We start from the raw sequence: 18,794 nt of genomic DNA on the forward strand, positions 1-18,794 counted from the left end.
CAAAGTATACTGAATTCATCACAACAGATTTCTAGGAACATCTCTGCTTTTATCTCTGTTTGCTGCAACATTGTGGCTGTGGTTGTGAGGTGGTGTAGATCCCAGTCCTGACTGACTGTTTGTAGGCTGGGTTTGATCTGTAGGATTGTTGTTCTCTGTGTTTAGTGGTTTCATGTGGGGTTTTAAACCATTTTGAGGGAGAAGAGTCATTAATTGAATGCTGATTTGTAAAGCAGGAAACCTATCACATAACTACATGGATTCCACAATAATTCCAGGGTTGCACTGTTAGACACATCCCTAGAAGTTGAAACACACTTATTGGTTAGGTTATACAAATACCAACTTGTGAATTCTTCATATAATGAAGGCTTTAAAAAAAAAACAAGACCAGAAGACAAAGTCCGTTTTGAAGTCTACAGAATTACACATAAGTTCTGAAATGTATAGACTCTCCTGTTCTATGTCTCCTGTGTCTGCCTCTATCACATATAATCAGAGTGGGAGCACTAACATTTCACAGTCATCACCATACCTTCAATTCAAAACTCTAAAAATGCACTAAAGCATACATGTTTTCTTAAATAAAATTATCTGGAAATAGAATATTTAAACTTGTCTTTTGTTATTAAAAAGCATTATATTTATACTGACATTTCAGTGAAGTTTTAAAAAAATATTAGCGAAAGATTGCATCTTTTTCTTTTTTCAGCTCTATTCCTGTATTGGGTAATGGCCTTTATTACAAAAACCATAAAATTGGTCAAGTACTGGCAGTCTGGTTGGGGAGTGTCAGATCTGCGCTTCTGCATCACAGGCATAATGGTCATCTTGAATGGACTCCTGATGGCTGTGGAGATCAACGTCATTCGGGTCAGAGTAGGTATCTGATGATTCTTTGCTTAGTTCCCGGAATTCAAGATTCTGATATTAAAGATCATAGTCAGCTAGAAATCATTAGTATTTAACAAATGTATGTCATCTACATGTATAAATAGAAAGCTCAAGTAATCACTAAGTTTCAGACCACTAATGTTCCAGAAATCTTAATTTGACCCTGGAATATATTTATTCACTCACAAATATTGATTGAATGCTTGTTATGCACTAAACACTATGATTAGTTCAAATTATAGATGAAATTGTTTTCATCAGAAGTTTCAGAAGTTCCGTCATCCATGAGTGATACCAACCAAGTAGTTTGATTAAGTAGTTAATCAAACTACTGTATTATCAGAAATTTCAAATGGAAAAGATGATCTAATCCAACTTGTTCATTTCACTGTTGCAAAAACTTTTATAAAGATAACTCTTGCTATATATCCAAGTACATGGTCAAGACTCATATCTAACCTGTGATTACAAATCTACTGTACTTTCCACCACATAATGCTTCCAGTTCTATTGTATGACATTGTAGAGGTTGATTTTCCAATGCCCATTTTCTATCAGAGCACTTTCAATGTGCACTGAATGGCAAGACACATGCTGCAATAAATAGTGGAGAACAGTCAGTTAACATTAGTCAGACCACAAATTCTAACAGAATGACTTAGCAGTGGTGCTGATAACACATTTTAAAAATCGAAAGAATGTAAAGATCTTCATTTAGTTGACTTTATCACAGGATATCATGAAACCATTGATTTTTAGTAATGGTTATTGTTTAAAAAGGATAATTGAGTTTTTAGAAGTAGTCCCAAGTGGATTAAATGTAAAATTCTGGAATTCAATTAGTTAATTTATTCACAACAAAAGGGAAATATTTTAAAAAATATTTCAGAAAAGGATGGAAAGAGGTATGAACATATCAATTTTGGCCCCCTGAAATGAAAATGCAGAAAAGGTTAAAATTTTATTTTTAATACATGAAAAAGAATCAGATTCATTGTTATTCTGTGGAATTTTTCTTGCCACAGAGATATGTTTTCTTCATGAATCCTCAGAAAGTAAAGCCTCCTGAAGACCTCCAGGATCTGGGTGTGAGATTTCTTCAACCATTTGTAAATTTACTGTCAAAAGCAACATACTGGTGGATGAACACACTTATCATATCTGCTCATAAAAAGCCTATTGATCTGAAGGCAATTGGAAAGTTACCAATAGCAATGAGGGCGGTAACAAATTATGTTTGCCTGAAAGATGCCTATGAGGAACAAAAGGTAACATAATATCTGTTTTTTATGTTCCTGATTGTAGTGGATGGGGCTATTAAAATAAGGGCACTAAGCATAAATCATATGTATGGTTAAGGAAGAGCAGATTTTTTTCTCTCTGTCTTTCCCAGTAGTTTTGAGTCATGTTAATTGGGCTGCTGAGAACACAAACCAGAAACACAGTGTGGGGGCAAAAGTAGGTTTACATTGTGAGTACATGAAACAGTTTATTCTTATATTATTGTTCAGTAATTATTGCATTGGTTTCCATACAAACAATTGTAAAACTGTTTTTGCCCCATCCTGTATGTTGTGTTAGTTGCCCCATCAATGCATGAGTAGGGATAGAGAGAGCACTCTTGGCTCTGGGACCAAGTGGAAAGTGAGAATCAAGTCCAGTATAGTGTATGTCTCGTCCTTGTTACCATATAATGTTAACAATGCATGGGATTGTTAAGTTTCTTTTAGATCATGTCCACTAATAACTGACTTTTAAGAAACCAAAATCCTTTAGTTATTAACTAAAATTTGGAACTTGAATTTCAAACTTAAGAACCTAAATCGAATAAAGGGGCATCTTCTACCTATTCCCTGTACGTACCAAGCTATATGTCAGCCAAAATTGGTTTCTTCTAGTACTTTCTTTGAGTATTTATAGTTGCTTTAAAAATATAAACACGAGAGTCTTTGGATCTTTTCAATTTGTCTTGTTTTCATTCTTTATGCTATCCACAGTAGTAGATGTATTTTACATTGCAATCATCTACAGATTTTATTGTAATTAAAAATAAGAGTAACAATATGGAATTGCCTCAGAAAACTAAAAATGGATCTGCCTTTTGACCTGGCAATTTCACTGCTGGGATTATACCCTAAGGACCCTGAAACACCAATTCAAAAGAACCTATGCACCCCAATGTTCATAGCAGCACAATTTACAATAGCCAAGTGCTGGAAGCAACCTAAGTGCCCATCAGTAAATGAGTGGATCAAAAAACTGTTGTATGTTTACACAGTGGAATGCTATGCAGCAGAAAGAAAGAAGGAACTCCTACCCTTTGCTACAGCATGGATGGATCTAGAGAGCATTATGCTAAGTGAAATAAGCCAGGCTGTGAAAAACAAATACCATATGATCTTGCCTATAAGTGGAACCTAATCAACAACACAAACAAGCAAGCAAAATATAACCAGAGACATTGAAATGAAGAACAAACGGACAGTAACCAGAGGGGAGGTGGAAGAGGATAATGGGGGAAAAGGGGGAGGGGTTTTAAGGAACATGTATAAAGGACACATGGACAAAACCAAAGGGGATAGGATCGAGAGTGGGAGGTGGGGATGGCTAGGGTGGGGGGAGTGGTTGGGGGGAAAATGGAGACAACTCTACTCGAACAACAATAAAAAAGTATGAGTATTCACAACTGGAAGGGAGCAGAGTATGGAGAATCAGTTATAGAGTTTTTGGCTGTTCTAAATTAAAATCAACAAAACATTTATGGTAAATGATGAAAATAACCTCTGTGTGGGGTCAAAAATGTGTATTATGAAATTAATGTTGCAGGAAATGGTTACTACAAATGAACTTGACTCATCCCTTTGCTTGTACCTCTGGGAAAAAGTATTGCATAATATTTTTTAAACTACTGTACTAAAGTAAAGATTAACAATATAGCCTAAACATAGCTTAAGTTTTTGAGCACTCATAACACAGATTAGCTTGAAATTGGTGTGTTAATGACTTTTATCAAAAACTTAAACAATAATCAAATTATTTATCTAACAGGAAATGAATATGAAACACAATGGAACTCTATTGCATTGAATTAGCTTCTTTGCCACAGTGAGAAAACTATTCACCTCTTCTCTAAGAGATAGTTATGAAGACTGTTTAGTTCTTAAAATCTTTTCAACAAATGACTACAGATGTGTGAAGCCATGAGTTGGCTTAAGTTATTTGGTATATTTGTGACAACCCTACAGTTACCAAATCAAAGGGAATCAAAATTATTGTAGCCTTTAGAATTTCGGGTGATGTTTTGATAACTAAAAATAATACAATATCTGAAAACTGGGCTGGTTACTCTTTATTCTATATCATTAACATGCATTCAGTAGCATAGAATGCAAGGATAGAGAATCATGTATACTATACTGAAAGAGACTCATTAGCAGTTATTTAGAAACCTTTAAAACATCATCAAAAATATCAGAAGAAATTTCCATGGTGGCTAAGAGTAATTGCTACTCTAGTCATTTTATTTTGGTTCATCTGGATTTTTGTTTTGTTTGCCTTTTTTTTTTTTTCAGAAAAAAGTAGCAGATCATCCAAACCGGACTCCCTCCATATGGCTAGCAATGTATAGAGCTTTTGGGCGACCAATTCTACTGAGTAGCACATTCCGTTATCTTGCTGACTTACTGGGTTTTGCTGGACCTCTCTGTATTTCTGGAATAGTGCAGCGTGTGAATGAAACCCAGAATGGGACAAATAACACAACAGGAGTAAGTTTGTCATGATTTTGAAAGGAAACATTGGCACATTTCATTATAATTGTTACTTTTTTATTGGATTTATTGGGATGACACTGGTTGTCAAAATTATACAGGTTTCCAGTGTACAATTTAGCAACACATCATCTGTACACTGCATTGTGTGCTCACCACCCCAAGTTAAGTCTCTGTCCATCACCACTTATCCCCCAAACCTTCCTCTACCTCCCCCCTTTCCTCCTGGCTCTGATAATCATCACACTGTTGTCCATGTCCATGAGCTTTTTCTCTTTTAAATTTTTTTTCTCTGTCCCTCTACTACCCTACTCAGCTCCCCAACCCCAACAACTGTCAGCCTGCTGTCTGAGTCTGTCTCTAGTTTGCTTGCAGTGGAATACTACTCAGCCATTAAAAGGAAGAAAAATTTTACCCTTTTCGACAGCATGAATGAACTCAGAGAGCCTTATGCTAAGAGAAATAGGCAAGTAAGAGATAGACAAATACCAAATGATTTCACTCATCTGTGGAGTCTAATGAATACAGTGTTATTTTTTATTAATGCAGTTTTATAAGCAGTTCAAGCAGGTTTATGTATAAAGAATTGAATGCTTTTTAAAAAGGAAAACAATAATTGTGGAGAATATATTGCATTTGTGTATTAATTGAATGAATCTGGTCAACAAAATCTTGTCTCAGATTCAGAGCCTATAAAAATGGAATAGGCATTTACCGTGTGCCAGAAATTATGATTGGAAATTTCACACTGGTTATTTTATTTTGTCTTTATAGCAATCCTTTAAAGAATTTTCATGCATGAGTACATGAAGGGTGGTGTTTGAGTCACGTTTTCAGAGGCCTATAACCGAGAACGTTAGCAATGTGATTTTTAATATGTACGTTGCCTTTTTCTAATATGTTAAAGCCATCCTGATTCACAATGATAAGGGCAAGTCACATTATGATGTCTTTATCAGATGCTATGTTACTATTTTGAGGGCTTTTTAATATAAGATATTTGCTGTTATAAATTTATAATCTCATATTTTCTGTTCTTAATAAAGGATACATCATCACAAATTTCCTGTTTTTTTCTAAGATGAGTTAATTTCCCTAGTTTCATAGATAGAAATGCTAGTACAGATGCATCGACTTTCCTTTTCAAGTTTCTCAATCTGTTTTCTTTCTACTCCCTCAATCTGATTTCCTGTCATTTTTTTTACCTATTGAAATGTTATGCATTTTCAAACCCTGCAGTAAATGCTGACTTCTCAGTGAATCTTCTTTGGATTGTCCTCGTTGGAATTTGACTTTCCTGTAACACGTTGTTTAATTCATGTTGGCACTTACCATAAATGCTATTTATAATGAAGCATGTTATTTATGGATAGGCTTATCTCTCTAGGTTGAAAGCTTTTTAAACAGAATGACTGTGAACAGTCCATATTTGTGCCCACAATGCTTAGTCCAGTTCCTTGCGTACAACAGTGTTCAATTATTCATATTACTGAAGTGAAGCAGATATTTGCACTTTTGTGAAGTAATCCCTACTACCTAATTACATACAGATATTTAAATTTCACATAAAATTATTCTGTCTTCCCTCTCCCTTATGTATATTAGCCACACATTTGTCTGAGAAGAACAGAACTTACAAATTTTATGTATCCCCATGAAAGATGAAGGGACCAGAAGTAGAATTTAATGGGTCTAGACCGTAAAAAATGAGAGTGTTCATAATGACATGATGTACTTATTTGAGTACTTATTTTCCTTCACTTCTAACATACAAATTATAATATGCCATTGTTACAAACAAAAAACAACCAATTTTACTAAGTCATATTCCTACTAAAACAACTGCTTTCCTAAGTTTGTTTTTTTATCACTGGAAATGTCATGTAGGTAAAATCAATAGCCAAGTTATGTACTTTATAATTTATTTAATTAATATAAATTAAGATATATGAAAATCAGAAACAGTCAACTCGGCAGAATTATTTTAAAATAATAAGGCTGTAGAAGTTGTATTTTTGTTTCATTGGCCTTGCTGACCAAGTGTCAGTTTTGTGGTTTTTACTTCTAAGTGAGTCTAAATTAACTTCTGTTACCAATATTACTAAGGTAGAATATATCTTTGCAGAAATATACTCAGATTTTTAACAAAATTAAAATGTATTTTTTTCCTACCATCAGGCATTTCCAGCTATTGTAATGATCAGTTTGGGATTTTATGCACTGAACTGATTTCTATTAGTTTTTGTGGACGTTATGAAAAAAAAACCCAAATTGCCTTTCTGTGGCTCATTCCATGGATATATTATAAAGATACTGAGTTTTTAGTTTTAAAAATTATGTATCATTTAATAAATACAAACTACAACTGGTATATGAAAAGACCAATTTTAATTTATGTCTTTTTTTTTCTTTTGGGACAAGTATTCAGAAACCCTCTCATCAAAGGAATTTCTTGAAAATGCTTATGTTCTAGCAGTTCTTCTTTTCTTGGCCCTTATTCTGCAAAGGACGTTTTTGCAGGCTTCGTACTATGTAACCATAGAGACGGGCATTAACCTCCGTGGAGCTCTGCTGGTATGTACAAGCTTTGCATGATCTTTGGTTCTTTAAAATGCCACATACCAGCCAGTGACAGAAAGGGTAGTTGGGTTTGTTTTTGTTTTTGCATTTCATTTTCACATTGTTGTTATAACATCAACACTTCTAGGACCTACTTAATAAAAGAAACGTAGAGCTAATTAATAAACCCACTGAATTTAAAAATAACCTTTAAGTAATATATTAAGAAAAATATTTTGAAACTTTGCATTTACTTATCTCTGTTCTAGAGCTTATGATTAAATTTGAATGTATGTTTTGATTATATCTCTAGAAAAGATAAGTTTGTATTTAGTTGAGAATTGAAAGTAACTATGCTAAAATGAAAATAATGGTGGACTTAAGATGGCATTATAGGTTTCTTCCCTTTTTAAAACAATTTTAAGTGTTATTTTAATGAAAATAAATATATATAGTGTTGATCATTAAATTTAGAGCTTCAAATACATTTTCTTTTCTTTTTTTTTTTTTGCAGGCCATGATATACAATAAAATCCTTAGACTTTCTACATCTAATTTATCCATGGGTGAGATGACCTTGGGACAGATTAATAACTTGGTTGCCATTGAAACCAATCAACTCATGTGGTTCTTGTTCCTGTGTCCCAATCTATGGGCCATGCCTGTTCAGGTAGATCAATATAAGTAAGATTCTCATTTGTAGAGGAAATCAAACAAAAGGAGTATAAGATACTTACCTCAGTAAAGGTTATACTTTCTGAATGTGCTGATGTTATATCTTTCTTATAGAGAAGGAAGCTGAGACTCAGAAATTCTATGACATAGTTAATATAAAGGGATTTAGAATTATATTTATTGCTTGAGTTTAAATATTTGTTCTCTCCCTGTTTTGCATGTGTTCCTCAAAACATTTGTTTCTTTACCTGTAAAATGCAAATGATGATAGCATCTGCCTCGTCGAGTTGTTGGAATAGTCAATACTAAATAAGTTAATATGTGTAAAGTGTTTAGCACAGTGCCTAACATTTCATGGGCTCTCAAGAATTGTAAGTTATTATTGTTGCCCAAATTTATGCAAGTCACCGAGCCAAGGCTCGATCCCTTTCATTTTGACCAGCTCCCCTATAGTATTTCTAAACTAGAGCAATTACTTTAACCCCTTGCATAGTTTCAATAGTTGATGTATTGCAAAATGTCAAACTTCATAAGGTAGTAGAAACACTAACAAGCTGTAGGGCTATTTAGCTATTTCTGATGAAAATCAGCATTTTAGTAAAGACACAGGTTTTTTTCCCCCTTGATCGCAAAAGAAATGAATTCAGTATTTTCCACTTTGTGATACTGAATATTTTTAATTATTTCAAGTTTTGCACCCTGTAAATGAAGCTTAAACTGTAGATCTTACTCAATAGTCTGTCATCTATATCCCTGTGTACCCTATTTACTAAAGTACACACAGTAATAAAGAAGATATGGTAGTTTTTATATTTATTGTTTGCCTTTTTACTTTCAAATGGAAATCCAAGTCAAATAAAAGTGTGTATCATATACAGTGCTTGGCACAATGTAAGATATCAGGTATGTTTTGTTTCACCTTAGCAAAATGTACTTCTACCTGGGTCAACTAGGTACCTTCCTATGTGGTAAAATTTAGTGCAGCAAAAATCCCCAGCTACATATGAATGACTGCATGGTGGGTGGCTTTAGGGAAATGTTTGTTTGGATTGGAATTCCCAAAGAGCCGAATTTGTTAGGCAGTTAACATATGCCATTGCCTCTAGAAGGCCACAATAAGCCACTCTCCTTGACATGTAGGCGTCGGTAAAATGCTTTAACTACATGGGTACAGTTCATTAGGTAACATTTTGAGACATGGTAAGCTGAACTACTGGGGACATTTTTTCAGAAAAACAAAGGAAGAAGAAGAAAGTGACAAGCCAGAGAGTGTAGGCTATGTCAGTCTGTCCTTGGTTTTAGGAAATAAACTTAAAAAGGGCAGTGAGATAAGATGGGGTTCAAACTTCAGCATCTTCAGTTTTAGTTAGGCGGTGGCTTCTTCTTATTACATGATTTCTGGGGTCTCTGAGGAGGTGAAGAGCTCAGATTATTCCTTTCTGACCACAAACAACCATCCTGTACTCACATTATAATGCTGCCCTTACTTTCTCTCTTCCTCACCTTGGAAATCTAGTACATTTCCAAGAGAATGAGGGAAGTCAAATTTATGGTGAGTGACAACATTTTCAAGAAAAGCTTCATGTTGTTTCAAAAATTTGAAGACTGCTTTAGAAGGCCAGAAGCATTACGGGGCTGCTCTGCAACTTCATACAGTAAAGTGGTTTGACACCAGTTGTACAGATCATCATACTAAAAATAAATCTCTACTACGTAGCTTTCCCCACATAAATCATAGTAAAACCCATTGTCATGTCTGAGTTGACTTCTAAATAAACTTAATGTAATAACTAAGAAATATTTTCACTTTAAAATGACTCCTTTCATGCAGTGGCCCCCACACCCCCATTAATTTTCCCTTTTCCGTGTGTTTCCTCCCCAGATCATAATGGGAGTGATCCTGCTCTATAATTTACTGGGGTCGAGCGCATTAGTCGGTGCAGCTGTCATTGTGCTCCTCGCGCCAATTCAGTACTTCATCGCCACAAAGTTGGCAGAAGCTCAGAAGAGCACTCTTGTAAGTACCGTCTTTGGGAAATGTCATTAGGAAAATCTCATGCTGTTTTATTTTTAAATTGTAGGAAATGAATACATACCACTTGGGATTATTTGGAAATCATTGTATTTCATTTCAGTTCTTACGCAGTGAATATGTATTTTCTGTATTACCAAGTAATTTTTAAAAGTGGTTTGAAATTTAAGACCTGATGATTTTAGACTCAAAATACCAAAATCACAGTTCCTGATGTTTTTAAGTGCCATGAGGTAGTGAGGCTTTGGGTCTTCTTCTAGATCACTTGCCTAGAGAACACGCGTCAGTGTACTTTGAGGCCATTGGATGTCAGTTATTAACATGGAGAAATGGAGAAGAAGCAAATGAAGGATCAGGTTTAGTGCTTCTGAAATTCAATTTCCATAGGGTTGAATCAAACCACATGATGATCTGTGGAGTTACATTAAAATGTTTCAGTGGCAGCTGCTCTGGCCAAATATGTTCATGCTCAACCTAGCAAGCAAGTAAAAGACAAATTATTGACTCTTTTTTGGCTGCAATATGCCGTGAAAACATTTTATCTGAGCAAGACTTGGCATCTTTTAAAGAAATATTTACAAATAATAAAATTGTGGACAGCATGCTTAGAAATAAAGTTTGAATGAATATGAGCAAAGTTGTCTATCTATAAATCAGGCATAAAATATAGGGATGCTGTCATTGATGGAATTGTTTCCCAAGGTAGCATTTGACAGTGACTGGCAAGCTGCATGTCACACAAGTGATTTCTATCAATTATTTTCCTGCGGCCTCTGATGAGGTTATTCATTATTTTTGTCTGAGCCTTCCACCCTCTGTCTCAGGACATGAATACAGAGAGATGTAGAAGAGGGCACGAAGTGGAGACACCACCACCCTCAGATGCTTTCACTTAGCCTTTCACCCAGCATTCATTTACTCATGAACAGTCATTTGATAGGCATTGAAGACCCTGGAAATACAAAATGATGAATAAAAAAGAAGGCTATTTGCTTGTTTTGCTTCCTTCTAGCTACCTTTTGCCATTTTACAGCCCCTTTGATAGTTCACAGATCATATGATGCCTTACTAGTCATTCTAAGTGAGTATTTGGTGGTAGAGGAAGCTGAAACAGTTAACCAAATTGAGGCTCTTGTATCTGCAACAAATCTCTTTACAGTTATTCCAAGTCGGTAGTAATCAGTAAATCTAATGTGGGCCTTAAACAAGAGCTTATAAAAAAGTACTATGTAGAAATCTCTTGAACTTAAAGGTGATAGGCTTGGTTTCAATAATTGTATTGTAAAGACACAATGTGAACACACACAACAGTGTATCCTCACATTCCTGAATGAGAAGCAAACGAACTTTTCTTAAATTCATTGTTTCTCTTTTTAATATGGGAGCTGATGCTGAGAGGAGAATGAAATGATTTAGATACTAAAAGGAAGCCTTTGGAAGTCTATCAACCCCCCTCCTCACCAAAAAAAAATATATGTGTGCACACACAATCAGTAGACAGTCAAGAAAATCATGTCAAATTGTCAAGAAACTGCTTTTATTTAAACCAAAGCAACAGATACATAAAAGTTGTCAGGTGGGAAGAAATCTGAGGTCATCTGATTCAACTCTTCATTTCAAAGTGGGAGGCTAAAGCCCTGAGAGTTCACTTCTCCCAGGTGGTTCACAGCCATAATAATTAGTGGGAGAACCATGCAGCAATCAAGGTCACCATCATCGTTGTCTATCGCATGGCCCTGCCTCTTTGATTCACTTGGATATAGCTTGCATTGTGTTTTTATTTTGTTGTTTTATAGGATTATTCCACCGAGAGACTGAAGAAAACAAATGAAATATTGAAAGGCATCAAACTTCTGAAGTTGTATGCCTGGGAGCACATCTTTTGCAAAAGTGTGGAAGAAACAAGAATGAAAGAACTATCCAGTCTCAAAACCTTTGCCCTTTATACATCACTCTCCAGTAAGTTGCTTTTGCTCTAAGGACTGCCAAAAAATAAAGATAAAAATTCATCGTCTGTTTAGTTTTAATTGAGACATTCTAGTCATCAGAGGAAGCCCATTTATTTTCCATGTATGTACTGTCCGATAGCTACTGGCCCCACGAGACAATTAAAATTAAAGAGTAAAGTTAGCACAGGCTTAGAATCAAGTAGACCTGAGTTTGATTCTCTGCAAGTTGTGATCCTTTGCCACGTTACTTTACATCTGAAATCCTGGGTTTCTTCATCTGTAAGATGGGGATGGCGATGGCAGTGGTATAGGCAATTGAAACCCTCTTATCAGTTACAGTTAGGAAGGATGGGGTTTTTCAGTAAAAATCTGTGTGTATAAATTCATTTGATTGTATTTACTATTGACCGTCTTATTCCCAAAGACCTTGAAAAATTACCTGCAGTTGTCTTGCCTGACTCTTTGGAGCTTATGATGTTACATTTTCTTAAAGATTGTATTTGAAGTGCCATTTTTGAATATTGAGGAGAAATAATGTCGACATTTCCAAGGGAAAGAAACCAAACTACATTCATGTAAAACCTTCTTTTCCAATAATACATTTTCAAGAACTTTTAAATACAGAGCACATTTATCCTCAACTCTAATTTTTCAAAAATAATTATTACAAAAATTGGTTTTGTTCTGAAAGAGTGACACTAAGTACTCTCAAGAATAATGAATTCATTAGTACAATTATTATGAACTTAGCCAAAATACTGCCATTAATATTTGATTTGGTTTATGTGTCAGTTTTGTTCATCTCTATTGTCCCCAAGACTTTTAACAACTTACAGTTTTGGAGGTTTATATATTGTTTCCTCTTTAATTCTAAACTAGTCTTTAGAGATAATAAATACTTCTTTTGTGAAATGATGCAGAGAAAATATTTGGTGTATATAGCTCATTATTTTAGCCCTAACGTTTTAGAAAGGAAATGGGAATTTGTCTTCCAGCTGTGCACCACTACTAATATGGTGTCAGAATGCTAGAAGATGAAATGATGATTATCCACTTATATATATAATAAAGCTTAAAGCTAGCCCCCACAATACATTCCTCTCTGCAGTGGACTGAAATTCTCATAGGGAGGATGGATGCAGCCAGAAATAATGATCTGAATGATGATGAAACTACTACTACTGCTACTGCTAGCAACAAAAATATATTCAGATACTCAACCAATTATTGCCTTGAGTGGCTTTACATATATCATCTCATTTAATCCTTGCAATGACCCAATAATTTAGTTTCTATTAACTCAATTTTAAAAATTTAAAGGCTCAGTTGGAGAGAGCTTAAGTAACTTGAACTTCTGCCGAATCATCCCACTACTAAAAAGCAGGGGTGGGTTGTTAACCCAGTTTGTCTCCGGACGTGAGATTTTGGGGACACACAAGGTCATCATAGTGGCGGGGGAAAAAGTCACGAAGGTAAAAGTACATGATGACGTATCTGTGATAGGCAGCAGAAATTCATGAGTCATGAGTGGAATGTTCAAGTTAGACCATTTTCAAATTTTATGATTTGGGTTAGTACTATGTTCTTGGTGGTTAAGAACTTGAACTAAGCCACACCTGGACCTGCAAAAGTGCCAGCTGATTCTGTGTTCACTGGCAGGGACAGTTCATGAGAGGGGATCATGAGAGCTGACAATGATTTTGGGGGTGGACTCTCTCCTGATGTCAAGAAAACCAGGTTTTAGTTCTCATTGTGCCATTGTCTGGCTCTGTTAACAATAACTCATTTTAATCCTTTGGTCCTCAGCCCTTAAATGCTGTGCTTTATAAGAAATATAATTACAAATCATCAACTTGGCTTTTCATTTGTACTACAACTTCCAAATCCTTGTATTTTAGCCTAGAGTATAAGTTTTTCTTGGTTCATCTATGCTTATCATGTTTCCCAAACAATAGTGCAGTGTATTCCTGGAGAGATATTTAAGCAAGCAGAGGGTTCAGGGTATAAAGTTATTAAGCAAAAGGTCACTGAGTGAAAATTAATGTCACTGTTGAAGAACTTGAAACGATGTCAAATTCTTGTTTTTAATCTGTACAATAACCCAATTTTCATATATTCTTGTTAGCTTTGTAGACCAAACAAAATACAGATTGTAAGTACTCTCAATATTTGTTAAATTCTAATGTTTTGCATCATTCAAGGGTTATTTTATGTGAATTTTGCTCTTTGTAACAAATCACAAAGAATATTTTTTTTCAATAAGGAAAAACATTTTCTGGTTAAGACTAATGGGTAGGAGCTCATACAACTGCAAACAAGAAAATACCCACTGGGAAATGTTTATAGACTCCAGACAAGATGTTATTTAATGTGCTTGGTCCTTCCTGTCCTCAAGGAAAGTTAAAGTAATAATTGATGACTAATTAAAGTTACTGAAAATGTTTCACAGTTCAGTGACACTAATGTATTGCATTTCTTTCCACAGTCTTCATGAATGCAGCGATTCCCATAGCAGCCGTTCTCGCTGTAAGGCATTTTTTCTTTTCAGACGTAGGATGAAGTCAGTGTTTAGAAATAATTTATGAACACGAATGTGTGGGTGGTAATAAATATTACCTCACCTGTGCCAGTTTTTTCTTAGCAATCTCCGTTGCAATAGTTCTAGTCCATGGTTTCTCAACTGTGGCACTTCAGGACATTTTGGCTCAGAGAATTCTTTGTCGTAAGGGCCTGGTTTGAGTATTAGGATGTTTAACAGCATTCCTGGCTTCTACCTATTAGATGCCAGCAAAATCCTCTTCCCCACCCACCCCCACACCCCCCAGTCCAAGGCATGACAATAAAAAATATCCCGGAACATGGCCAAATGTGCCCTGGGAGCAGCTTTACCCGTAGTTGCAAGCTCATTGCTCTGATCCCCATAACCTGGTTCCCAGACATTCTTACAACAGGATGGTGTAAGCTCAACAACCAGGAAACATTAAATAATTACATTATATTTCAAACTTATATTACAAACCCAAGAGCTGGTAGTATATTTAGAAATATAAATATGTCTGCATTGGACCCCAATGTTGGCAGTTTTAGCAAAGGTCCACAATAAGGACCTGAAAACAATGGAATGTTTTCTTTTTCTCTCAGAAAGTGTAGTTTTGGTTGCAGAGATCCTGGCTGGTTGTTAAGAACTCTGGTTCCTCCTCACTGTTCCTTTCCCTACTGGGCAATTTAACAGATGTCAAGTTACTAATTTGTAAACAGAATCTGGTTTGCCCTTTTCATGTGTTTGCTGCTAGAATGAATGTAAACCATTAAGTATTCTACCAATAGCAAGTATATTTTTCATAGGGAGTACTTTGGGGGCTGTAACTGTTTTCATAGTTGCATTGGACATCTCGGCAGAGCAGGACATACTAGGTCTGTAAAGTCGCATGCAAGCATTTGTGCAGGTTTCTCCAGCTTTCTGAAGAAACTCTTTCTCTGTGCAGACGTTTGTGACCCATGCGTACGCCAGTGGGAATAGCCTGAAACCTGCGGAGGCCTTTGCTTCGCTGTCTCTCTTTCACATCCTGGTCACCCCGTTGTTCCTGCTGTCCACCGTGGTCAGGTTTGCAGTGAAAGCCATCATAAGGTATGCCCTGGAGTGTTTGGATTTCTTTGCTTGGTGACAAAAAAAACATGCTTGTAGTAGTAAATTCAAAAAAATGTAAAAACAGCAAAATCACTGTCCAGAGATAACCATGGTTAAAATGTTTGGTATGCTGACTTTTATTATTTTATTTATTTCATATAAAAATAATTATTCTAAAATAGAATCTTGAATGTATGTAGTTTTTGACTCTTGTTTTACTTATGGTTTTTATTATTTTCTCCCTCATTTTGATCATTACCCATGTTTACTGGCTATGTGACATTTATTATAATTTATTTATTGACTACCTGCTTATTGGGTATTTAGAGTGTTTTGTTTTCTCCCTAACATAAATAATATATATATAACATTGAGGTAAACAACTTTGTTTACCTTCTGATTATTTTCTTAAGTTAGATTAGAAGTGGGAATACTTGTACTAATAGTATGGACATTTTTAAGGTCCTTGATGAATATGCCTGTGTTGTTTTCCATTGAAGGAGTGGGTCAAAAGGTACACATATTTGTAAGATTTTTTATGATTGGAGTCATGTTTTGCGGTGAAGGTGAATCAGCTTATGCCTCAGTAACATTAACATAACACTGTAATCTAAAAAAAGAATTCCAGGCTCACAGTTTTTGCAAAAGGAAAGACTTGATAACAGCTCAGTGTTTTGTTCATTTTAAATGTGCTTCTGTAATGTTGCTACCCAGTGTAGACTTGTCTCAGGCTCACCATGGCCCACAGTGTACAACTACGGCAATAGATATATGATCATGACCATTTCCCCACCATTTTTACTCATATTATATAATACATGTTACCAAACTACATATGTTATATGTCAGTGTACGTGCCATAGTCTACCATGTATCAGTCCTTATTATAAACAAGACCATCTTCTTAAAGTAGTATTTTGCTTTTTTACTACAAGATCTTGTAAACTTTATAGATCATCAGTGTATTTATATCTGGCCTTTGAAAGAAATGCCAAGATGTTTCAATACCAAAGGAAAATTGGAAAAAACTGTGGTCTTAAATGTACAGAGTATGGTGTTAGCATTGACAGCAATGTAGAATATCTTTTGTAATGTAGCTAATTTTTCCCCATGTCTATATATTACTAAGAAAAGTAATATTTAAAATATAATCTTGGGTTTTAGGCAATAATTTATATTAGCTTAACCACATCTTCCTACTAAATAACTTTAAAATGTGTAAATATTATCTTATTATAAAACAAGTGCTGATTGGTTACAATAGTATCATAACATGATTTCAGTCCCATCCTGTAAGATATGCTATTAATAGCCAATTCTGGAGCTGAGTTTAAAGCTCAGGCCTTCCGGTCTCATCTGCCCTAACTTTCTTTTCTTATTGTTCTGCCTTTTGAAACACTTGCACAGATCACTGACTGATTTTTGTAGCACCACTTCCAAATTAGGCAGTGCTCTGGAAGGGAAGCTACTTCAAACACTAAAATTGATAAATGGCCAGAGTCTGCTATTTTGGTCCTTATTTTCATTTTCTCCATTTAATAGCTGTCCCTCTCACAGTTGTGTTTTAAGTTGAAATTTGACTTTGTACTGCTCTCAGTGAAGACAGAAAGTGGTTGATAACTTACACTGGATATACTCTGAAATCAGGAGGTGACAAAGCACCGAAAGAATGTTAAGAGTTGATATGAAAATCAAAAAAGGAAAAAACAAAAAATCTAGTAGTGTCCTCAAGTCCACAGCATAAAATTGTGCTGTAGTAAATCCTGGTTAGTTTGAGGGTTGATAATATTCCCTGTGTATTTCTGTGTAGTACTCTCTCTTCCCGATGTCCCGGGGAACAGGCATTTGCTAGTTTGATAAAGACCAGTCTGTTTTCAGGGCTCAGCTCCAGATTTCCCAAGCCATAGGCCAAATGGAGTCTGCTTACAAAAACTTCTCTAAAATGAATTTCCGTGGTTGATTTGTGGGTCCTACAGAGATGAGCAGTCAACAGAGAGGCCAGTGCTTTTTCCCATTGCGTGCTGGTTCTGGGAACCCAGTTGAGCACTTTCCCATTGTTGACTGACTGGGCTCGGCATATTCTGTGCCTGGGAACCCGTGACCAATCTTCGATGCCAGTTGGCCCACAACAGCCTGTTTATAATCAGAGACTTAGGTCAGCTGGTTTCGAAGTTTCGTCTTTAGGACTGTGGAAGTCGTAAGTTCTTCGTGCATTCTTAAATGCATTCAGAAATTTGGTGGGTTAGAGTGGGGTGCAGCATACTCCCCAACTGTGTTACCCATATGTGTAGAGACTTATAAACGTCTCTACTGTAGGAAATTTCCATGCCACGTAAAATTCTTTGCTATGGGGGATTCTATACTTTCCTTTAAAAATGTTTAGCTTGTTAGACAAAATTTCTTCACATTGCTCAATGGGTGACCCCATGGATACATAATAAAATGGGAGAGAGAGGCACTTATGTTCCAGGTCATCTCTTCATGACCCCTGGACTCCATAGCATTTGAGCTCTCTGGACATTTTATAATGATGTGTTCCAGTCTACATTTGCAAAACAGAGCGAGATGTGAAGAAAAGTATTATCTTAAATAAATCATTTGAATAAGAGTGATTTTTCAGGATGTTCTTCTCAGTTCTCCACTTTGTTATATTTATAAGAAAGTAATTTATGTGTTTTGCTCTTCTAGAGGAAACTTGAAGTTCATATGTTGCATCCTTCATAAATAATTTGAGTTTAGGTTTCTGTTATTTGATGTATAATGCAACATGTAGGTCCAAAGATGTTATTTGCCAAGGGAAAAATGAGCAAAAAGAATACTCTGCTTTGTGGAAAATAACTTTGTGTCTCTTGTCTCAAGTACCTCCTAAAGGAATGTATGCTTGGCTTGTCTATTGCAATTGCCTTTAATCAAGTAAATTGTTACTGATATTTTTTGTAGAGCAGATATCCACTTTGATCTGGTGCCCATTTTACAAAAACATCAGGAAAAATTACAAGAAAAACATGTAACTGTCAGCCACAAAAAGAATTATTCCCAACTAATGCGATACCTGTACGAGGTTACTCAAGCTGTGTGTAAGAACTCAAAGTGAAACTGGAAAAATGAGAAAATAACAAGTGTAATTAAAACCTTAAATATGTTTGTAAATTATCTAAATATATGGGGAATTAATAAAATACTGACTAATAAAGATAATGGAAGCAGGATAGAAAATTGGTGTGTCTCAAATGTGCCTGCTTGTAAACCCAGGCACTGCCATGGAACACTCATTGTTTAACCTTACA

At 35.4% G+C, this 18,794-nt stretch overlaps 1 protein-coding gene across 4 annotated transcripts in view; it reads left to right on the forward strand.

Annotated features, from left to right (window-relative positions):
* ABCC9 (ATP binding cassette subfamily C member 9) overlaps positions 1-18,794 on the forward strand; it is a 114,847-nt gene that overhangs the window by 18,500 nt on the left and 77,553 nt on the right. For all 4 annotated transcript variants that reach the window (XM_045829307.1, XM_045829308.1, XM_045829310.1 and 1 more), the window contains 9 exons: positions 713-879; positions 1,920-2,162; positions 4,467-4,661; positions 7,086-7,238; positions 7,738-7,893; positions 9,781-9,915; positions 11,727-11,889; positions 14,365-14,405; positions 15,365-15,507. In XM_045829307.1, coding sequence (XP_045685263.1) covers positions 713-879; positions 1,920-2,162; positions 4,467-4,661; positions 7,086-7,238; positions 7,738-7,893; positions 9,781-9,915; positions 11,727-11,889; positions 14,365-14,405; positions 15,365-15,507 — 1,396 coding nt within the window. The remainder of the gene's footprint in view (positions 1-712; positions 880-1,919; positions 2,163-4,466; positions 4,662-7,085; positions 7,239-7,737; positions 7,894-9,780; positions 9,916-11,726; positions 11,890-14,364; positions 14,406-15,364; positions 15,508-18,794) is intronic.

The sequence above is a fragment of the Phyllostomus hastatus genome, unplaced genomic scaffold (genome assembly GCF_019186645.2).
Source record: "Phyllostomus hastatus isolate PE091 unplaced genomic scaffold, TTU_PhHast_1.1 phas_scaffold_93, whole genome shotgun sequence".
Taxonomy (NCBI): domain Eukaryota; kingdom Metazoa; phylum Chordata; class Mammalia; order Chiroptera; family Phyllostomidae; genus Phyllostomus; species Phyllostomus hastatus.